Source organism: Anomalospiza imberbis, chromosome 1, assembly GCF_031753505.1.
Source record: "Anomalospiza imberbis isolate Cuckoo-Finch-1a 21T00152 chromosome 1, ASM3175350v1, whole genome shotgun sequence".
Classification (NCBI taxonomy): domain Eukaryota; kingdom Metazoa; phylum Chordata; class Aves; order Passeriformes; family Viduidae; genus Anomalospiza; species Anomalospiza imberbis.
The window spans coordinates 4,688,343-4,711,438 of NC_089681.1; the positions used below are offsets into that span (position 1 = coordinate 4,688,343).

Below are 23,096 nucleotides of genomic sequence, written 5' to 3' on the forward strand. Positions count from 1 at the left end.
TGCTAAGTTTTAAGAGAAGCTGAGTGTGGTTGTGCCTTCAACCCAAGAGAAACTGTTCAGCTGTTCACTTCTGGTAACTCTTTACCATGCCCTCCAAATTAGGGTGTTGCTCGAGACAAATTCCTGGCTGATTTGCTGCCCAACTTCTTTGGAGTGGGAGGTTCTTATTCCCTGTTAACATTCCTGTGCTCACCAGGGGCATTTTTCACCCCTGGGGACAGATCTTGGTCTCTTCTCTCTCTGACACTGCCACACTGATGATGTGTGTGACTGAAACTGGAAAGAGAACTACAGGAAGTTCTGCATCCATTGTCAAGTTTTCATAAAAAACATTTATTTTAAAAAGTTGAATGTAAAGTTCTACACAGGACGGCTGCCATTTCTGTATAAAAAAAAAAAGAAAAGCAAACCAAAACCACATGAAAAATCCATCTCTGTCACTCACATGGTAAAGGAGCTGCTCTTTCTCAAGAACCCGCAATTAACAGACTTCAATGTGCATTTTGGCAAGAGAAACTGCAGAAGTGGAGTTCATTCAAGAAGAGGGTTCTGGATGCACATATGTACATAATTTTCTACCCCATTTACCATCACAGCTACAGAACCACCATTAGCCCTTGGGATAGATCTCCTCCTATCCCGTTTAGGTGCCCACATGGCTGTTTTTAAAGACCTTTTTAATGGACTTGGTCCACTTTTGGAGCTTTTGAACTGAAAGCTGCCAGTAAGAAATTTTAAATTTGGGTAATGATTGTCTGACAAAGTCATTTCAAATCATCTGACCAAGCTCTGCTGTCAGGTTTGCAGTGTCTCCTCCTAGCCCACTGTGTTTCTGAGGGAAGAATTCCATTCTCCAATGAGTATAAAGTTAAATTTCTAAACTTAAAGCAAAAGCAGATGGCTCAGTGTATAAATACATCCAGCATCTGGATTCTCAGTCACAAAAATAGCTTCCTTTATACAATAGAAAATGGATCAACTGTGAAACAATTCTCCATTGGCCTTAAGATCCAACACCACCACCAACAGCTTCATCTTCATCCTCTTCCTCCTCAGCCTCATCATCGTCTTCCCTCATTTCTCCATCTCGCTTCTCTTTTTCAAGCATTTTTAGGTATTTGCTAGCTAGGATCTTCTTTGGCAAGATATCTGAAAGGCAGAATTATTGCCTTTTTAGTCAGTTTGAATACTTGTATTGCCTCATTAATACTGTTGCATCCAAATCACTAAAGAAATTAAGTCAAAAAGAAGTATTAATATTTTTAACAAACCTTAGGTGAATAACCAGGTAAGTCAGCCTGACCCACACACTGCTGTAAGAGTAGGAGGGAGCTACCCATTTATGGTAAAAGTAACTGAAGATAAGGACTCTATTTTGTGACTGATTACTGGCAACTTTTACTGTCTGCTGATGTGAATTATTTGATGTAAACAGAGTGCCCAACTGCCTTAGATCCAATGAGCCACTGATATAAAATCCAAGTGTCAATAAAAACATGTTTGTGTGTGTGTAGAAGCATAGAGGGACCATATGATGAAGCTTCTTTTCTCAAACTTATAGATTCCTATGTGTCATTTTTGGTCCACATAATGTCTTACCTAAAGATGTGCAATGATGTTCTTTCACAGGCTGAAAGCTTTCAGATGGAATTGCTGAAATTTAGGAAATGCTTAAGGCAATATCCTGAGAACTGTATACAGTATAACTGTGTAATTTAGAGGCAGCAGAACAATTCCTATTCACAGAGAAATAGTTTAGGAAACTACTTTTTTAGGAAAGTAATTCATGAGTTCCAGTTAAATGCTAACCAAGAGATCAATGACCTGTAGGAGAATTGGGTCCTCACAAAACAGAGCATAAAGAGCAAGATTTCATTTTCCAAAGGGATTTACCCTTGTGTTATCAATACCTGCAAGGAACTGAAAGGTCTCACACTCTTCTGCTGTATGAGACAGGTCAGTGTAAGTCAGAGCATTCTTCTCCTTCCCTCTGCCGTGTTTGTAGGAGTATGTAGCCAAATACTGAACAAAAAGCTCCTAAAAAATGAAAAGAAAACTGTGTAGTCAGAATAAGAATTCACATATATCACTGATCCCTATCTAAAGGCAGAAGCACCATATTTAACTGCACATACACTGGGCACTCAGTGCAGACACTCATTACATTTCAATACCTGAAGGCAGTCTACAGGAAAGATGGAGAAAGACTATTTACAAGTGCATGTAGTGACAGGGCAAGGGGGAATGGCATCAAACTGACAGAAAGTAGGTTTAGATCAGATATTAGGAAGAAATTCTTCCCTGCGAGGGTGGTGAGGCCCTGGCACAGGTTGCCCAGAGAAGCTGTGGCCACCCCATCCCTAGAAATGCCCAAGGCCAGGCTGGCCGGAGCTTGGAGCAACCTGGGACAGTGGAAGGTGTCCCTGGCCGTGGCAGGGTTTTGGAAATAGATATTCTTTAAGGTTCCTTCCAACACAAGCCATTCTATGATTCTACACTCGGGGCAGTTTTAAGGTCAGCTCCGCCTCGGGATGCAGACAGAGAAGGGAAGCGGGAGCCCGGCCCGGGGCCGCGGGAGCGCTCCGAAGGCACAGGCCCCTCAGCCGGGCAAGGGCAGGGCGAGCCGGTACCGTGGCCTTGGCGGTGAGGAACAGCGCGTCCTGGTTGATGCTGGAGACCTCCGGGGAGCTCTTCATGATGACGCGGATCCGCGACAGGGGCAGCGACACCAGACGGTTCTCGGTGCCGCTCAGCCGCGCCGCCGCCATCTCAGCCCGTCCCCGCGGCAGCGAGGGCACGGCCCGCCGGGAGCTGTAGGCGGCGGCTGCCGGGACTACAGCTCCCTACAGCACCGGGACCCGCCCGCAGCCGGGACTGCAGCTCCCTGCAATACGGGGACCCGCCCGCAGCCGGGACTACAGCTCCCTACAGCACCGGGACCCGCCCGCAGCCGGGACTGCAGCTCCCTACAGCACCTGGACCCGCCCGCAGCCGGGACTACAGCTCCCTACAGCACCGGGACTCGCCCGCAGCCGGGACTACAGCTCCCTACAGCACCGGGACCCGCCCGCAGCCGGGACTACAGCTCCCTACAGCACCGGGACCCGCCCGCAGCCGGGACTGCAGCTCCCTGCAATACGGGGACCCGCCCGCAGCCGGGACTACAGCTCCCTACAGCACCGGGACCCGCCCGCAGCCGGGACTGCAGCTCCTTACAGCACCGGGACCCGCCCGCAGCCGGGACTGCAGCTCCTTACAGCACCGGGACCCGCCCGCAGCCGGGACTGCAGCTCCCTACAGCACCGGGACCCGCCTCCAGCCGGGACTGCAGCTCCCTACAGCACCGGGACCGGCCCGCAGCCGGGACTGCAGCTCCCTACAGCACCGGGACCGGCCCGCAGCCGGGACTGCAGCTCCCTACAGCACCGGGACTGCAGCTCCCTACAGCACCGGGACCCGCCTCCAGGACGCGCTCGCTGCAGCACCCCCGGCCCCGCCGGCTCTCTCCTCCCCGCCGGGCGGACAGCGGGCCCGAGGGTACCCGGGCGCGCTGAGGCTCCGGCGGCTGCAAGTCCTTTCATAGAATCAGAGAATCAAGTAGGCTGGAAAAGGTCTCTGAGATCATCGAGTCCAACCTGTGACCGATCACCGGGTGGCTGTAGAGCGATAAGGTCACACCCCTGAGCCTCCTTTTCTCCAGGCTAAACAGCCTCAGCTCCCTCAGCTGCTCCTTATCAGACTTGTGCTCCAGCCCCTTCAGCAGCTTTGTGTCCCATCTCTGGACATGCTCCAGCACCTCAGTGCCCTTCCTAAATTGATGGGCCCAGAACTGCACACAGCACTCGAGGTGTGGCCTCCCCAGTTCCCAGCACAGAGGGACAGTCACTGCCCTGGTCCTGCTGGCCACACTAGTGCTGACACAGAAAGCCAGGAGGCCACTGGCCTCCTTGGCTACCTGGGCACACCCTGGCTCAGCTGCTGTCAACCAGCACTTCCAGGTCCTTTTCCACCAGGTCATTTTGTGCTTAGCAGCTCCAGTGCTTTCCAGTCACTCTTCCCACCTGGGCGGATTCCTGCTGCCCCAGCACAGGCAGGAGCAGCCCTGGGGCTTCCCCTTCCTCACCTCTCATCATGGCTCCTCAGCTCCAGGCTAGCACAGGAGGCTGGGGAGCTTGTTCTTAATGGCAACTGGGCATCTCCTGTGTGTATCCCGATTACAGGCCACTGCCTACAAAGTTGTTAACCCAAACTGTAATTACAGGCTGCTCAACACCTCTGCAGCTGTAGTACAGTCCCAGGGAATGTGTCTGGTCATCCTGACATTTGTCAGAGCTGTGGGGGAGGTGTGGAGGGCACGTGTAAACTATGAAGTGATGATGTGGCTGCATCTTCATTATTAACACATTCCGCACATTTACACTGTGGGACTGCTGCATAGGGAAGTTGTAACATGCTTGTGGCTGGGGTTTTGATGCTGGGAATGTTTGCTCCAGAAGTTTGCCTGTGCCTGTTTGGGTAAGAGCTGCAGGGTGAGCGAGCACTTCCAGAAGTGATGACACGTCGTTTGCATCAATTCATTAATGGTTTCAATCCAAAAGTTTCCAATATGCTTTACAAACAACATGCCTGATGCTTTGTATTGGTAAGAAATCTGCTAAGGCCACTAAATTATCTCAATATGAGAGAGAAAAGCAGGAGCTTTTTCAGAATACACAAAAATAATTCACCTGGAATTTAGGGGAGAAAGGACTGTACCCATGAAGAATCATTAAAATGGAAAACACAGGGAGTTTATTGACTGAATGTTACTATCTTATACAGAATTTGCCCAGTACATAAGGCCAAGGCTATAGATGATCCTGATTTATTAATAAAATATAGCATCATGAGCAGTTGGAAGTGCAAGTATAGCAACAGTATATGATAAATTCCAAAATTACTGTACTTGGGGACATAATTTATGGTTAGCTATTGCAGATAATCTGTATCTCTTAGGCTGTATAATTCTCTTGAGATTACATCTTATGTGAGGCCACTGTGTGTATATCTGAAAGGAAGCACAAATATCTTGGGATGCTGCCTGGATGTCGGGAAGGATTGGTTTCTTTCTTGATCCTTACTGTCTTGTGACATCTTGTGGAGACAGCTGACATTACTCCAGCAGTGAATTTCTTAAAAATACTACTGGGGTCTTTCATGAGAAAGAAATTTCAATATACAAATGAACCTTCATCAAACTACCAGGATTTCTGAGGGTATTGTGCTTGGTGGTGGGAAGGCACAGGTGAAGGACCCTCTGAGCTCCTCAGAGCCGCTCTTTTCCCCTCTGCCAGCTGAGAGCTTGGCCAGGTGTAGTTGCCTCTGTGAGCCACTGTCTCCTCTCCCAGAGAAGGGACAAAGGGAGCAGGAGCTGGCCCTGGCAGGAGAAAAGGGAGGCTGTGAGTGACCGGGCTGAGCACTCCCCATCCCTCTCTGGCCCTATGGCTGTGCTGCTGTTGGGCTTGGTCAGCTTCTGTCTGAGACTCTGAGGCCAGCTTGTGCTGCCATCTCTCCAGCTCCTTTCCCTCTGGGAAATGTCCATTTTTTGGAAGATAACTGAAGGTCAAGGCTAAATCTTGTTCAGTTCCTTTTATGGTGTTATTTTTCTTCAAGTCTCCCAAATTGGGGAAACGCGAGAGGAGCAGAGAGACCTGCCTACAGCCCACAGTTTGTGCCACAGTGGCTGAGGAGACCTGAAAAGAGGTTGTGGCCAGGTGAGAGTTAGTATCTTCTTCCAAGTAACAAGTGACAGTACAAGAGGAAATGGCCTCAAGTTGTGCCAGGGGAAGTTTAGACTGGATATTAGGAAAAATTTCTCCACCAAAAGGATTGTCAAGCATTGGTACCATCTGCCTAGGGAAGTGGTTGAATCAGCGTCCCATGAGGGATGTAAAAGCCGTGTAGATGGGGCTCTTAGGGACATGGTTTAGAGGTGGCCTTGGCAGGACTAGATTGGACTTGATGGTATTAAGGGTCTTTTCCAACCTAAATGATTCTATGATTCTACCTAAATGCAATTGTTCATCCAAATTTTTCAAACACTCTGAGTTCTATTGAAGTTATTTTGTTGGAGTGCCACTGCTTTAAGTCATGACATGGCCCCTTATGAAAGGCTGCAATAAGATGTCCCTGGACCCTTCTCCAGGCTGAGAAACCCAAACTCTCACAGGCTGATTCCACAGGAGGGGCACTTCAGCCTTCTGATTTCCATGGCTTCCTCTGGATCTGCTCCAAGAAGTTTCTTGTGCTGGGGATTCCAGACCTGGATGAAGCATTACAGGCGAGGTCTCACCAGATCGGAGCAGAGGGTCAGAATCCCCTCCCTCACCTGTTGCCCACACTGTGGGATCAACACAGGGCATGTTTGGCTTTCTGCATGCAAGTGCACACATGGCCAGCTCACGTCCAGCCTCTCATCCACCAGCACCCCCAAGTCCTTCTTGGTGGGGCTGCTCTCAATCCATTTATTCCCCAGCCTGTGTTGATACTGGGGTTTGGTCATCCAGGTGCAGCATCTCACACTTTGCCTCACTACATCATTAAGGTTCCCACACCCTCCACCAGAAATCCACCTGAACTCTCGTACAAGGCTCATATTTTGGGAGTTTTTCTACTTCCAGAGTTTTCAAACTTTTGCCATTTAAGCTACATGACTGAGAAATCCTCTCAGAAGAAGATCTCCCTTTTCTCGAGGAGGCTCAGGGAGGACCTCATCGCTCTCTACAACTACCTCAGAGGAGCTTGTAGTGAGCTGGGGCCAGCATCTTTTGCTGTGCCAACGGTGTGAGGACCAGCGGAAACTGACTTAAACTGAGAGAGGGGACATGCAGATTAGATATTAGAAAGAATTTTTTTTTACTGTTCGGGTGGTCAGGCATTGGAATACACTGCCCAGGGTGAATCAGTCATCCATCCACTCCTGTTTTGCGTTCCTCTTGGAGCAATGCCTCGTGTTCACAGGCAGAGGCTTCCAGTCCCCGTGGAAGTCCCGGGGGCAGCACCGCGACCGACAGCGGGGAATCGCCGCGCTCCCCTCACGACTCTCCCGCCATGGCCCGCCGCGCATGCGGGGCGGGGCGGGGCGGAGCGGCCATTGCCGTCAGTTCCGGCGGCAGCGGGGCGGCTCCTGTCCCGGCTGTGAGTGCCGCTCACCCGCTTACCGCCCGGCAGCCGCGTACCCCGTCCCGGCTGTGAGTGCCGCTCACCCGGTTATCGCCCAGCAGCCGCGTCCCCCGTCCCGGCTGTGAGTGCCGCTCACCCGGTTATCGCCCGGCAGCCGCGTCCCCCGTCCCGGCTGTGAGTGCCGCTTCCCCGCTTACCGCCCGGCAGCCGCGTCCCCCTGTCCTAGAGCGGTTCCTGTCCCGGCTGTGAGTGCCCCCTTCCCGGTTACCGCCTGCCCCCGCTGCCCAAAGACCGGCTCCTGTCCGGGCTGTCAGTGCCCCTTCCCCGGTTACCACCCGGCAGCCGCTCCCCCAGAGCAGCTCCCCCGCGCCTTTCGCTGCCCCTGACGGGGCTCAGCGGCGTGTGCGCCTCTGCCGCGCCTCCGCTGCGCTTCGCTCTTCTGCAGTTTTGTTTATTTTCCCTGCTGGACTTGCCGGCCCAAAGTGGCGTATGCCCGGGGACAGGGAAAGGGGAGAGCTCCCACCCGCTGCGGCCTCTGCTGGGGGAGGTGTCAGGACGGTGCTGCTGCCCTGGGAGTGGGGCTGCACCCTGGGAATGGGGCTGCACCCTGGGAATGGGGCTGCACCCTGGGAGTGGGGCTGCACCCTGGGAATGGGGCTGCACCCTGGGAGTGGGGCTGCACCCTGGGAGTGGGGCTGCACCCTGGGAGTGGGGCTGCACCCTGGGAATGGGGCTGCACCCTGGGAATGGGGCTGCACCCTGGGAATGGGGCTGCACCCTGGGAATGGGGCTGCACCCTGGGAATGGGGCTGCTGGGCAGACCCCGGGCAGTGCGGTGGGAGAAGGGAGCTACAGTCCATAGTTCTGAGGAGTCCGTTTCCTCAAGACAGCTGTTCCTCTGTCACCTGTGTCCCCGTGGGCTCGGAACTCGTCGTTCTGCTTGTAAAACCAATGGTGTCAAGTCTGAAGCTGGGCTGCGTTTGGTTTGGTTTAGTTTGGTTTGTCCGTGTGTTTGTTTTTGTGGAGATAGGGGGTTTTGTTTGTGTTTTTTTGGTGGCATTTACGGTTCAGGACTTTGGAGCTGAAGTTCATGAAGGGAATCTGTGGTGTCCCGGAGGTCTCAGACATGAAAGGACTTAGGGATATGCATCTTCATTCAAGACTCAGCTGTAGTAATCGGTTTTAGAGAGCTCAGGAGAAAAGGGACTCTAAATACTTAAATGTAAAGGCAGAAAACATTGCCTGGTCCTTACCTATGTGTATTTTGAGAAAGCAAGACTTCACTTTTCCTCAAAAATAGATATTCTATTTCTGATTTTCCTCTGCTTGGCCATGTGTGAGCATTGACAGGTGTGTAAAGTTTGGTGATCCTGATTTGGTGCCTGTTTACATCTCGCCACACACAATTTTGCATATTTCCCCAAGAAAATGGGACTGAAGAGCCTGAGTGTGACAGGCTCTCCTGAGCTGGTGTTTCTGCCCAGTGGCTGTGGTAGAGACTTGTGTGAGCTGGCTTGTGTAGCTGTACAGGGAGTATGATTCACTTGGAAAGCCCTTATTTACAGGTTTTTGTTTGATAAGTGACTAAAAGTACTCCTTGTGCACAGTGTAACATCAGTAGGTTGCATGGTTGAAGATTTAGTAAAATATTGAAACAAACAGTGGTATTGTAGCAGATAAATTCAGGCTGCAGAAGTGTTTAGCATTGAAGCCCTGGTTTGATTCAGCAACCCCGTGTACTTCTGAAGGTTAAAAAAATAATATGCGTTTTTCTTTTACTAGCCTGCAGTTGATGCAAAATGAGTGTTCCTGACTACATGCAGTGTGCTGAGGATCATCAGACCCTCCTGGTCGTGGTTCAGCCCATTGGCATTGTACCTGAAGAGAGCTTTTTCAGGATCTACAAGCGGATTTCGGCCGTGAGCCAGGTTAACGTGCGCGACTCGCAGCGAGTGCTCTACATCCGATACAGGCACCATTATCCCCCAGAGAACAACGAGTGGGGGGATTTTCAGACACACCGCAAAGTCGTGGGGCTGATCACTATCACAGAGTGCTCTTCAGCAAAGGAATGGCCTCAGACTTTTGAAAAATTCCATCTTCAGAAGGAAATGTATGGCTCTACTCTCTATGATTCCCGGTTGTTTGTCTTTGGGCTTCAAGGAGAGATTGCAGAGCAGCCCCGCACAGATGTGGCGTTTTATCCCAGTTATGATGAGTGTGAAACTGTGGAGAAGAGAATAGAAGATTTTATCGAGTCTCTCTTCATAGTGCTGGAGTCCAAGCGTCTTGACAGAGCCACTGATAAGTCTGGAGACAAGATCCCTCTGCTCTGTGTTCCTTTTGAGAAGAAGGATTTTGTAGGTCTGGACACCGATAGTAGGTAAGCAGCTACTTTTGTCAGCTCTTAAAAAAACAGATCTGTGGCACTTGCCAGCCTTTAGGATAAGCCTATTAGAAAGGACAAGGTGAGCCTTGTTCCAGCAGAGGCTGTGCCCTGATCTTTCTGTGTTTGCTTGCTGTAGTTTTAAGAGAATTTAACGTGTAGTCTCACCGTATTTGATGTTCTGAGCTTGTTTTATATGTACATTTAATTGATGAAGCTCATCAAAATAGCAGGAAGAAGTCACAGGAGTGGTTTGACAGATTCTGCTGTAATGAGACTTTTTTCTGGAAAACTTTCAGTGTTTTATAGATATACAGTATTAATAAAAAAATTCATTTGGCATCAATGAAACTCTTTCTATGTCATGTTGAGTAGTATTTGACTAATGACACTTACTGTATTTTTTCCCTTTAAACCTCTGTCTACTTTTTCATTCTATGAGACAGTGACTGTTTATTTTGGTGATGAAGTCCAGCATCTTTCCCTGTCCTTCTTTGTTTAATGTAATTATTTGTTATTGCTTTTTACCTGTCTTGTTTTGCTACCTGTTTGTTTTTTTGCAGGTTAGAGTTTTATTCCCCCTGTTTTTCCTTCCTCCTCATTTGCATACTCATCTGTCAGATTTGAGTGTTGCATTGTTCCTGTGCAGGGGATAAGTAATTCTGGCTTGATAGCTACAGGCAGGTACAAAATCTGTTTGACTCTGCTGTTTGCAGTCAAATCCAGGGGATAGCATCCACCTTTTGTCCTGGCAGAGGTGGGGAAGTCCTGTGAAAACTCAGGCTGTGTGAGTGGAAATAGTGGTGTTCATATCTGTGTTGTACTGTAGGAATACCAGCAGAGGTTTTTATTGTGTGTAAAAGTTCAGAGGTGTCCAGGCAATTTTGTGAAGCTTTTAGATCAAATTAATCAGCTCTGCCTGCATAGTTGGTCCTGGCCTTGGAAACAGGAAGAAAGCATTTCAGGTTTCTAATTAGTTTGCAGTCTTTTGTTAAATTATCTGTGGTGGCTTGAAAGGACCATCAGTACCCCAGTGCCCTGCTCCTCTTTGCTGAGCACTTGAACTGCCTGTGACTTGTTGGTCCCTGTTTGTCCCTGCACTATTGTTCAGTTATCAATATGAATTACTTTTTGCATGTGGGTGGTAAAGTTGAGAAGACTGGACAAGCCTTTTTACAATCTTGTCTTTTACTCAGTTTGAATAAAATTTGGCTGAATGTAATCAAAATTTCCTGTTCCAAATAGGTAGAAAGTTATAATTGTTGGCCAAGAATCTCAGAATAAATTCTGCTGTTCGGTTGTGTCTTCTGAAAAATTGTGATTTGGAAATTGGTTTCTTAGATGAATGACTTACTTCTGAGCAATGGCTGTGTTGTTACTAGTGGGAAATACTCCTTGTGAAGTTCTGAGCTGGTGGGGAGCTGGAGTGACAGCAGAATGTGTGCCCACACATCTCCAAGCAGGTATTTGATGCTGTTGCAGTGAGAAGTTCAAACAGATTCAGTGTGGTGCTTCAGTTCTTTGCAGAATGGAAGGTGTGTGTCCCTGTGTGCAGACACAGGGGTTTATCCAGAGTTAATCACTGGCTCAGCTCTGCACACACCCTTGCTGGGAGGTTTGAATACCAAACAGGTTCTCAGTAAGTCTGGATCAATGGATGTACTTGAAATGTTTGCTGCACCAAACTGCTCAAGGAGAAGGTGTTAAATATTCACTTCAATAGTAAGAAAGTTCTTCAGTTCTATTTTGCTGTGGAGTTAGTATTTCTGATTGTTATAAAACTTAGGGTTTATACATTAAAACTTCAGAAAGCTGAAAGAAAATCTATTTCTGGCTTCTCTGCATAGGAGCCTTTCTAGGTACCTTTCATGTAGCCTGATACATCTCTGCCCTCTGTTCTAAAACACAAACTCAGGTCCATGGAATAAGGTTGAACTCAGATCAGTTTATTAAACTAACTTACACTTCCAGGCCAAAGTCTTTGGATGTGAGCTGGTGATAGTAACATTCCATTTTATTATTTGTGAGTTTTTTGGTGCTTGATTTACAGTTCACAGGATTTTATTTTAGCACATTCCCTTCTGTAGTGACAGATTGACTAATTAAGGGAAAGCACTGCATACCAGGGAGAGACAGGGCTAGGAAGGACCTTCTTCAATAGAGACCAGTTTCTGTTTTTGCAAGATTGGATGTGTAATTCTGTTCTGGGAGGGCTCAAGGTTGTTTGAATGGAGGAAGTGGATGCATCTGGTAGAACAGCTTTTGCTACCTTGTTGGTTTTGAGTCTGTCAGCATAATGATTTTACAGAAAGAAATAAAAACATTTAGATATTGAGGCAAATGAAGCAGCTTCTTCTAGAGCAGATGAAAATTTCTAAAGGGTTAAAGGCAAAGAAAGTCCCTTGATCTTTTCTATATACTTTTTGTCTGTTTGCAAATTTTGTATATAATGTACCCTGATGTCCCAGTCAGTATGTAATCAATTATTTGAAAACACAAATGTTCTCTGTTAAATAGATGGCAGAGAAGACACACTCTGTTCTTGTAACGGAGGGTGTATCTCTGCTGCTGTAATTGTGGATACCTACTTAGGATAAACAAACATCTTTTCCTATAACTTCTAAAATTGAAGTTAAATGGCAGTGTGTAGCAAAGGTGTAATTAAATGTGTGCTGCAGCTGTAACCTGGAGCTATTGGGATGATAGATTGAGGGAAAATATGCTAAGAATTTACATGGGCTGCATAATTCTGATCACATGATTTGGAGACTAATTAAAACTATTGATCATAGTTTGTATCTTAAAAGATATTCTTCTCCAAGTATTTTATGGTCAAATATTAAGGTTAATACTTATGTGATGATCAGGGCTTTATATATAAACCTGATCATCTCCCTCACCTAGTTAGAAGACACTCATTAGCTTGGTTGCATGATAACTGCCATGGAAGTAAAGTGATTGGCTTCTTTTAAGATGCAAAGTTCATAAATTAGGAAGATGAATTATTATTTCAAATAGGGTAATTCATGGGAAAAGTGAGGATGGTCTTTGTCTTTTGCAAGTTGTTTGTGTAATGAGCAGAAGAGGCACATTCCCAGAGCTGACTGAGATGACAACGTACACAAACTCACTGAATTTTGTGTGTAGAAGAAATTTTTTTAGCTGGTAGAAAACTATGTGTTTGAAACATAATGGGTTAAGTCCTAAAATGTTTTGAAGAAAGGTTGTCCTGTTAAACAGACATTGTAGGACTGGGAGGCTTGGTTTAATTCCTGGAGCATTCAGCCAAGAAGGGATTTTAGCAAATTGATTTATTTCTGCTTCTTCAGCTGTAAATTGGATAAAATATTTATGTGGTCACAGGGCTGCTGAGGATAGTTGAAAAAAGTTTCTGAAATCAGTTGCACTTGATAGTTATTTGTAGAGGCTGTGAGATTGATGAAGAACAATGGAAACACATGTTCTCATGATGATAGAAACCTCCTACAAACTAAAAACTAGGAAACATCTGTGCCAGAAATACTGAAAATCCCGTTTGTTTTAAGTTTTCTATTTTATTTCTGTTTTCAGCTAAAAATAAACATACTTGGGTATGATTCTAAATCCACTTGGATAAGATCATTTTAATGTTGTTTATATCAGTTTGTGTCTTAGGTTCTTTCTTTTTTAATAGTGGCATCATTTAATGTCCTGGAGGGATGAGGATGTAGGGTCCTGTTTATAGATGTGTCATAGCTGGGATTTGTGCACTGATTTATCAAAGTTGATGATCTCAGTATGTGTATGTTAATTTTCTTTCTGTTCTCTGTCTTTCTAATTTCTGTTTTGTTCCTTTCTGTTTCCCCCCCCCCTTCTTCTCTCATACTGCCCTGTGAGTTTGTTGTTGGGTCTAAAAAGGTAGGATGTGATTGTGTATCTTTGAAAATAGTTAGCTTTTTTTCCCATGTCCTGCCTCTTCACTTGGCCTTCATTGCATATTTTAGTGTTGCTTTTTATCTTTATTTTTTCAGTACACACAAAAATAATTGCTGCCTGGAGCCTCACCACTGCAGTTGCCCCCTTTGGCGCATTTGGCAATTATATTTGGTAGCAATGCTGAGTTTTTTTGTAGGACACACATAGTCTGCTTAGGTGGCTGCTGGCCTCTGGAATTTGCTTTATTTTTTAAACTCCAAAGCCATGAAGCTGTTGCTGCCTGTGTTTGATTTCCAAATTCAAAAGTTGTGGCAGTTGATCCAATGCCATAGCTGTGTCTCTTGAAGTCTGGATAATGTTATGATTGGTGATATCTATAGCTCTGCATGCTAACTGGAATTAGTAGAACTTGATGGAAATTTTTGTTGGAGCATTTTGCATGAATACACTTTTGAGAATTGATTTTGCATGTTTCTTGTTTGTAAATTTAGCCAAATTTTGAGGATCCAGAAATTCCGTCAAACTTGTTTCTGGATGGTTTGTAGTGAAAATAAATTCTGTCTTGAAATACAACACTGTTGCACTAAATTTTCCATAAAATTATCCTGGGATCCTAGAAAAGAGCTGGAGATGAAAGAATAAAGCACATATCCTATAGAGCAAAGAAGGCAGAAATGGAAATCAAGTAGTTCTTAGTTCCTGGAATAGATTTATTGTCCTCCTCTTTGAAGTGGTAGCAGTGGTCAGTGGTCATGATTGTGGTGATTCCTCTGAATATAAGAGTGTGTTTGGTAGAGCATTAACCCAACTAACTTTCGAAAATAAGATTTTAAATTAGTTTTGTAGTCAATGGAATTTTTCTGTGTGGTGAGGACCTTAAGAAGACGAGTTAGGGTGACTGACACCAAGCAAGCATTCCATGGGTGGTCCTGCAAGAAGTGGCACTGCCTTCCCTGGGGATGCTCTTGAGGGCATCACACTCAGGAAGGGGTTTGTAGGGGGAGACTTTGTGTGCCTCTTTGAAATTGAATGTTGTAAATGATCTTCTAGAGGAAAAATTAATAGGAGCTGCTCTTGGCAGTAGGGTGCTGCAAGGAACTGGCCTGGAGAGAGGTTGTCCTCTTATCTAGAGGAAGTAGTTATTAATTCACATGGGCTTCCTGTCCCTAGATAGATTAGGATTAAGCAGGAGAGAGGTGAAATATTTAAACAGTGTTTTAATAAAAAATAATTCCGGGAGAAGTTATCCTTTAGCTTTTCACTTTCAGGTTCTTCAGCTAAAGCTGTGAAGCAAAACTCGGTGTTAAAATGAGCAATCATAATTTTATACTGAGGTGTATATATATGTATATATATGTGAATATATATGCTGTAGGATATTTTTCCCAATTAATTTGCACCCCAGGATGCATAGAAGGAACAATGAGTCCATAGGACATGATTTTAAGGGCCTGATGTTGTGGATACTGTTTTTTTTTTTTTTTTTAAGAGGCTTCCCAAATGTGGAAGTGAATTAAGTTTTGCTGTCTGTAGAGAGTGGGTTTCGTTTCCATGAAGTCTTTGCCTTTTGTCTTTTTGGACATACTTGAAGTAATTGAATTCACTGTAGTTATTTGTGACTGCCTAATAAAGACAGTTTATACATTTGTTTAGGACAAACTTACTCCATAATCAGTGAGAAAATATTTTCCAAGAGGATGACAGTGACTTGCAGGGACTGTAGTAGATGAATCCTGTCTTGACAATACCTTGAAGAGCCTAAAAATAGGTGGAGTGAATTCGTTTTTTGAAGAATTAATAATAAATTTCTTCATCACCAGGAATAAATTATCTGTTTGTCTATAAATGAGGAGAGTTTCCCAAAGAACAGTGTTTTTATGAGCAATCTTTATTGATGTCTGGGTGAATAAATGCCTTAAAACTTCAGATATAACATGGGCATAAATCAGCAGCAGAATTAGGTTAGGAAGAGCTGGTGGTGAGGCTGTGTGATCAAAACTATTCTGGTATAAGGTCCTGATTTAGGAGTCAGGCATCGTCTCTTTTCCTTTGCTGTATGACTCATATTTATGAACTTTATCATCTGCTAGCTGGAAAATCTGGAAGAATGTTTATAAAGTACAGTTTTGAGAGAATAAGAACTTTAATTTGTTCATAAACATAAAGATTGCTTGAAAGCATAGAGATGGAGTTGGAAGCAGTGGCATCTTTGAGAGGAATTATAGCTGTGAAGGAAACAGTGATTCTCCAATTCCACTATTTATGTAAAAAAAACAAACAAAAAAGTTAAAGCAATATAACATTTACAATGTTATTTTCATTCTGGAGTGCAGAGAGTAGGAAAATCTGGTTTATAAGCAATTTAAACTCTCCTGTGCAATGCTGATTCCAGATCACGGAGGAGCTTTTTGATGGAGTTATTTTTCTATAACTCAAAGTTTAAACTGAATCTTGGTAAGATTTGGTGCCCATCCATTGTTCATGCAGAGCAGCTTTAGGTTTCACTTTGAATTTTCTTGCATTTTTGTTCTTAAAAGATCTATAAAATACATGCTTGTTTAAAAATAAAAGACAAATATTTCAATTCCTGACACATCTGAAAGATAAAGAACAACAGTTGTATTGAGCTTCTTTTAATGTCAACACCTTCACATCAGTTGTGAATATGGTGTGCTAGATCAGAAAAGTGCAAACATTTATATAGGAATTATTTGTAACTTTTTAGATGGAGACCTATTGCTTGTCTCCTTTTTTTATTTCCTTTTTTTTTTTTTTTGTAGACAATAACACTGGTTCTGATAGCTTCTCTCTTTTAGGTTTTATTGTCTGTACTTCTGTATACCTTCTGTTTTTCAATTTCTGTCCCCTATCCCTATAAATCAGTTACTTTATCTTCATCTCCTTTTTCCAAAATGACTGCAAGGAATAAGACATTATTTGGTGGCTGCAAAGATGCTTCTTTGTGGTGTAAACTACCCAAGCCAAACTGATAGCCTTGATAAACCAGTGACATGGAATTGTTTGGATTCTTGCCATTCCTCCTTCCTGCCTTCAGATCTAAAGGAAATAAATGAATGTCCTTATTCCTACCCTTACATTTCATATGTTCTGTGCCTCTTCTCCTTTTGTCATTTCTACATTACAGACTTCATGAAGACAGTTTGTTCAGATGCCTTATGGAGATTATTTCAGTGACATTTCAGTTCATCTCTAGGGTCCTCTGGGAAGTTCCTCACTTGAAGGAAAAAAAAAAAAAAACACCCCACTGCTCCAAACCTGGTTTCATTCCACAACATTGGCATTCTCCTTACATTCTGGTGTCACTCCAGGGATAAGAGTTCAGCATCTGCAGAGTGGGTGTAACCTTAGGGGTTTTTTTGGGTTTCTTTTTTGTTTCAAGTTGCTGAGTTCAAATAGTCTCAGTAACTTCTTAAAAAATCACAGGCTGGTTTGGGCTGGAACAAACCTTAAAGATCATCTCATTCCAGCCCCTCTGCCATGGGCAGGGACACCTTTCACTAGCCCAGGTTGCTCCAAGCCCCATCTAACCTTGCCTGGAACACTTCCAGGGATGGGGCAGCCACAGCTTCTCTGGTCAACCTGTTCAACTTAATTAAAATTAAATTAATTAAATGAAAAAGTATCACTACCTCTCCTAAAAGCTCAAAGTTTACAACTGTGTCAATCCAAGATGGTTCTTTGTAGTTTTACCAGATTCTTTGGACTTCATGTATACAACAAAGAGTGACATCTGCAGCAGTTCTTCTAATTAAAATTTCTTTTTTGATTGACTTTTATTTTAGTTTAAACTATATATATATATAAAAGAGTCTATTTTTCCTTGGTGTGACGTGTGGAAAGTAAACTTTCATACCTCTCTGGATGTACTTAGAAGACACTGTTAGAACAACAATCTACTATTGAAAACAACATAGATAAATTAATAAAATACCTCAGTTGACATTTAATTTTCTTCCTCATAAAAAAAGTTTATAGTTACAGTGCAAGGACATTCTTGGCCAGGGAATACTTTTGCAGGAGGGAGAACAAGGGGATAGTTCACTGACTTGGGAGAGCACAGTTGTTCTGAACTGTCACTTCAATCATGAGGTGTTTTCCAAGTCAGGTGTGTCTTGCTTTGCATGTGTTACGTTTCTTTAGCTGAAACCTACTAAAAAAACCAACAAAATAGTAGGATTAGTGCCTTTGTCACACAGATTTATGCCCAAGTTGCCTTTTCAGCTGTACCAAGGTGTCTGTTGAATATATTTAGCAGGCTTTGTCTGTTCATTTGGGAAGAACATAACCGTTTATTTTAACATGTAAAGAAGAGTAGGAGGAGAGACTCTGTCAGCTGTTGCCTGAAGTGATGGTGCTTTTCCACTCATCATCACTTTAAAAGAAGGGGCTAGGAGCAGGGGGAGGTTTTTGAGGTCTGGGGGGGTCTGAGGGGGTTCTGGGCCCTGATACATTTGGGCTGTGTGTGAAGAGGGTCCCAGCAGAGGAGACAGAGGCCCAGAGCAGGATTTTGGAAAGGTGGCCTTTAATACGCTCAGAGCCAAAATGTAAGGGATTCCATGGGAAGCATCCATGGACTTGTGGGATTTATTCATGAACAGCTTCCTGGAAGCACAGGAACAGTCCATCCCCTAATGAGGGAAAGGAAAAAGGCAGAACAAGAGACCACTCTGGCTTAACAATGACCTGTTGGGTGTACTGAAGAGCAAAAAAGCAGCATAGCAGCTACTGACAGGCAGCCAAATACTCACTGCAGTCTGCAGGAGCCTTGCTTTGGAGGTTTTCAGGGCATGTGACTCTAGCTGTGTAAATGCTGTGTAGCCAAAACGTGATACATTGCTTTTTTTCCACTTTATCTTCAAATTGTCAGTCCTTTCACATATTACATTAGTTAGCATTCATATTTGCTTAGAGGCAGAGAGTAAATCAGTGTTGATCTGCTGTTAGGGAGGAAAGAAAACTGACTTTAGGTGTTTGTTAGCCCAGACCGGCATTCCCTGCCAGTCACTGAAGTGCACCTCTCATTTTGCAGACACTACAAGAAGCGCTGCCAGGGCCGGATGCGGAAGCACGTGGGGGACCTGTGTCTGCAGGCGGGCATGCTGCAGGATTCCTTGGTGCACTATCACATGGCAGTGGAGCTGCTGCGCTCTGTCAACGACTTCCTGTGGCTTGGAGGTAGGATTAGGTGGTGGTAGTTGTAAAGCCAAGTAAACCAAACTATCCTCGGTAATTTCCTTAGGCGTTGTGAAAAGTAGTGATGATTTTAGTGTCCAAAATCTGGATTATTGGCTGTGAGTAAGAATGAAGTTGAAGCAAAAGTTGGTCAATAAGACGTGAAAAAGGAATGGGTTTAGCAAAACCTAAACAGGATAAGTTGTGTTACTGTAGTAAAGCATGTACTTAAAAAAAGTTGTGTCTGATTTTTTCGTGATTTCTTGGAAAGTGTTTGATTTTTATTCACTGGGTTGTATAGGTGTTTTAAAAATGTTTCCTGTGGGTGTCCACTGTGGACTGTTAGGAATATATTTTTGCCTCTACATCTCCCAAAGCTGCAAGTGTTAAACTTCCCCTGGCACAATTTCCTTTCATATAAGGTCCTAGGATTTGCTTTTTTCCCCTGCCTTTTCTCCATCCTTTCCTTCTTTTTTTCATGCCTGTTTTTTGTTATTTATTGGCTCAAATGGTCTTTGAGCACAATTTCTGCTTCTCAGTTTTGTACCCTTTCAGGACAATCACTGTCTCCAGTTCTGCTTTTAGCTTTCTCATTCCACCTGGAAACCATTTATCTTCCTAATGGCCCTGTAGATTACATACCATGAAAAACTCAACACTTTTTGACCTCCCACTTCTTTCCTTCTGCAATTCCAAAAACTTAAATGGCTCAGGATTCCTCAAATTCTACTTAGAGACCTCCAGAGGACTCTTCCAATCTAAATAATTTGATAAGTCTGTTAAGTCTGATCTCCTGCTTTTATCATGTCCAGTTACATCAGGTTGTTCAGGGACCTGTCCAGTTGAATTTCAGTTATATTTAATGATGGAAGTTTTACTGTCTTTGAGCAGTAAACCTGCTCAAACCTCTTCTAAAATTTTGCTGATTATAATTTGAAAAAACCCAACAACAAAACATAAATCGATCGTACCTTAAAGCAGAATTTCTTGTGTCCACTTGTGTTGACTCTCATCTGGTCACTGCACCTCTGCGAAGCTCCTGCCTCCATCTCTTCCCTACCTTCCCACTGGGTGTTTTGAAGGCAGCAGGAGCACCAACCTTCAGCCTCTTGCTCTGTAAGGCTGAGCAAACCCAGTTCTCTCTGCTTCTCATATGCCAGAAATTCCAGTCCCCCAACCCATCTGAATGCCTCCCACCAGGCTTGCTTTGGGATGAGGATCCTGCCAGCCTCTGTCTCCAGCCTGGCAAGTTCTCTCTGCATTGAAGTCCTGCCCTTCTGTTCCCCCCAGTTTGGTGTCACCCAGGAAGTTTCTGGGTGTGCTCTATGCAATCATCCAGTTAATGAAGGCATGAGTATTGTCTCCCTGAGGACACCACTGGTCACAGGCAGCCATTTGGCCGATCACAAGTCTCGCTGCCCAGCTGATTTTCCACCTACTTTATAGGCCAGTTATCCCAGTCTTCCCAATTTGGCTGCAAGCATTCTGTGGGAGACCTTGTCCAAAGATGTTTTGAAGGCCAAAATACACAAAATCCACTGCTGTTCCTTTGTCCACTGAGCTCAGCATCTCCTCATAGGAGGCAGTGAGGTTGCCAGAGGCTGATTTATCCTCAGTAAATGGATGTGAGCTGTTCACAGACACCTTCTTTCACTTTATGTGCTTCCAGCAGGATCTGTGTAGCTTCTCCAGGGAGCTGATGTTGATCTATCTGTGCTGGTACTTCCTTCTCAAAGAAGATGACTTTTCCATTTTTCCAGCCACTAGAAACCTCCCCAGTGAGCATGAACCTGTTGGAAATGATGACAGAGGGGTCTTACCTTGGTCAGCTCTCTTGGCATCTTACCTTGTTTTGTGGAATTGCATCCAGTTGGATTAAGTCCTTTTCATGTGAGCTTCCTCTGCTGTGACAAGTTCTTACTCCTGCACGTTTTTTCAGTGGGCTGGGGCAATGGGGGCTCTGAGAGATGAAAAGCACATCTCAGAATTTTCCATGGTCTTTGTCATTAGACCTCTAATTTCAGGCACATTTTTGTTTGTGTAAATGGACTTTACCACAGGATACTTCACTTCTTGAAAATGTCTCCACTAATATGCTGGCTTTTTTTACTTTTCTCTGCAGCTGCCCTTGAGGGGCTGTGCTCAGCATCTGTCATCTATCACTACCCAGGTGGCACTGGGGGTAAAGTTGGGTCTCGCAGGGCTCAAGGAGGTTCTCTTTCTGCTGAGGCAGGCAACAGGCACAGGCCAGGTAAGGATGGCATTTCTGTTTTATTCTGTTTGCCACCACTAAACATCTGAAAACTTCTCCCTGTGTCGTAACTCTGTAAAATTATACAGATGACAGCATTAATCAGAGGAGGGAGGTTTGGGGAAGAATTTATTGTTTTGTTTTGTTTTTATTTTAGATTTTTGCAATTATTTTTCTGTTTTGGTGTTAATATCAACACATGTGCTTTGCATGGAATTGCAAAGCTTTTGATTTCTTCACCTGATTGTTAGTAGTGTCTGTTAGTTTGAATTTTGCTGGAGGAGATGCAGGCACTTTTCATAAAATACGATCTGGCAGAGTTACATATATTAAAAAGAATTAAGTTGGGTACATTTTATTCAGTTTTTTTGCTATTCTAAAGCCAATGAGTAACAAATACATTTTTAAAAATGAAATGCCAAGAAACCAGCAGAATTTTTAAGATCTAATATAGTTTTTCTAAACTCTTGGACTGTAAAAGAGTTGGCTGAGGAGAAATATGAGAGCAATCTGTAATACAGTGAACATTGTGAAAAGGATGGGTAGGGATCAAAGGTTGGGTGGTTCTTTCAAGAGAAGAACTGGAGGACATCGAACAGAGCTTAGCAGATGGAGAAGATGAAAGGAGATGAAAGGAGTTACTCTTTATCCAGCCTACAGGTATGACATGGAACCCCTTGTCATTCAGAGTTACTAGATCTGGTGGTGTGTGTGAGAGAGGCAAGGCTGCTGCAGCTCCATGGCCCCAGGTCCCGGCAGACAGGAGGCTGAGCAGGAATTCCCAGCAGGCCTGGAGAGCACACAGGGAGCACACACAGCCTGAGTCTGTCCAGGAGCTGGCCACTGCACTGCACCAGTTGCTGGCACCTCAACCCACAAGGCTGAGAGCCAGAGCCCATTCCAGCTGTTGGTGCTTAGACCAGCACACACACATGCCTTCCCCTCTGTTTTTCTGTGCTTTTCCCCTAAACGGCCTCAGTCCCTCCTCCTCCTTGCCTTTGGCTCATCCCCTACACCCCAGAAGCAATCTTGGAACAATCCCAGGGTGTTCTTTCCCTATAGTGAGCCCCATATTCCTCTAGGTAGTGACCTCCCAGTCTGTCTGTAAGGGGATCCAGAGAGCTGCAGGTGTAACTGAGCTGAGCTTCACCCCCCACAGCTCTGTTTGCTCTGATTTGGTTGTTGGGGGTCACTGATCCTCTCCACTCCTTTGTGGTTGTGCAGATGAGCCTGTCACATAACCTGACACTTGTCACATGGTGTTACAGCTCCTGAAAGGTTCTGTGGCTTTCAGGAGAGGCTGGGCTGGGGTAGGAAAATGGAAATACATTAATGTGAGCTACCACAGGCCTTTGGGCTAAGCCAGCACAGCTGCTGCTGTGTATGCATTCACTCAGGACTGAAACATAGCTGGGTTTAAGTGCTGGTGTTCTCTTGTGTGCAATGTGGTTAAAATGAATTCCTTCATCTAAAAGAAGCAACCACCCATCTTTATTATTTTATAAGTCACAATCTAGTAAACACTGGCTTTATATTACCTTTATTATGAACTGTGTGTATTGAAATCCGGTAATTGAGATTGTAAAATTACCTTATTTCAGGACAGAATACTAATTTTTATATAATACCTAGTAATTAAAATCTATGTATTTGGTCCCATGACCTATGAATGCATTTTACATTGGCTGTTACAATTTCACCTGAATAGTGACCTTTATCTACTTTTCAATGAATATTTATCAGGAGATGTTGCAATCTGTTTGTTTGCCATAGGTACTCCTGGTTAATAAGGAAGGTAACAAGTCACAGCTATCAGAATAATTGAATATATTTTGGGTGTATTATTGCTGGGTCTCAGTTTAAGTTGTCTTGTATTTCAATGTCCAGTTTGCAAACTTGTTAGTGTAGTTGTATTTTAAAAATGTTTTAGTTTCATATGAAAATATTTTTAAAAGGACTTTTCTGTGAAGAAAAATTGATTACAGGTTTTTTGTCATCCTTTGCAGATGAAAATATTACATTGTGGCCCATTAGATACTGTTCCTTAAGTCTAGTTATGATCTCTGTGTTTTGAGGTGTGAACTGCTGAGCTCCCTCTGGCCCAGCAGCTGTTGCTGTGATGTCATTTTCCTACAAAGTTTTACAAAAGTTTCTTTTTATTTCCTGTTCCTGACTCTGCAGGGCCTTTCA

The 23,096-nt window shown here is 44.3% G+C and overlaps 2 protein-coding genes across 13 annotated transcripts in view; one reads left to right on the forward strand and one right to left on the reverse strand.

Moving 5' to 3' along the window:
- Nucleotides 1-931: 931 nt before the first annotated feature.
- CHRAC1 (chromatin accessibility complex subunit 1) lies at nt 932-2,896 on the reverse strand. The gene is made up of 3 exons (XM_068180155.1): nt 2,631-2,896; nt 1,911-2,037; nt 932-1,149 (listed from the first exon to the last, which is right to left on the reverse strand). Exons 1-3 carry the CDS (start codon nt 2,766-2,768, stop codon nt 1,004-1,006), a joined length of 411 nt encoding a protein of 136 aa, XP_068036256.1. The 5' UTR covers nt 2,769-2,896; the 3' UTR covers nt 932-1,003.
- Nucleotides 2,897-7,141: 4,245 nt separating this feature from the next.
- TRAPPC9 (trafficking protein particle complex subunit 9) overlaps nt 7,142-23,096 on the forward strand; it is a 444,584-nt gene continuing 428,629 nt past the window's right edge. For 8 of the 12 annotated variants that reach the window (XM_068180193.1, XM_068180236.1, XM_068180251.1 and 5 more), the window contains exons 1-4: nt 7,214-7,335; nt 8,944-9,544; nt 18,513-18,658; nt 20,778-20,906. In XM_068180193.1, coding sequence (XP_068036294.1) covers nt 8,961-9,544; nt 18,513-18,658; nt 20,778-20,906 — 859 coding nt within the window. In that variant the 5' untranslated portion in view covers nt 7,214-7,335; nt 8,944-8,960. Of the gene's footprint in view, nt 7,336-8,940; nt 9,545-18,512; nt 18,659-20,777; nt 20,907-23,096 lie in introns of all 12 variants that reach the window. The other 4 variants (XM_068180203.1, XM_068180211.1, XM_068180227.1 and 1 more) reach the window with 4 other exon arrangements.

What these genes read in the sequence shown, in the direction of transcription:
- CHRAC1 (XM_068180155.1), bottom strand. Translation starts at nt 2,768, where the DNA reads ATGGCGGCGGCGCGGCTGAGCGGCACCGAGAACCGTCTGGTGTCGCTG. An exon ending in TCCTCACCGCCAAGGCCACG is followed by an intron (nt 2,038 to 2,630) that starts GTACCGGCTCGC and finishes TTCATTTTTTAG; the next exon opens with GAGCTTTTTGTTCAGTATTT. An exon ending in GACCTTTCAGTTCCTTGCAG is followed by an intron (nt 1,150 to 1,910) that starts GTATTGATAACA and finishes TCTGCCTTTCAG; the next exon opens with ATATCTTGCCAAAGAAGATC.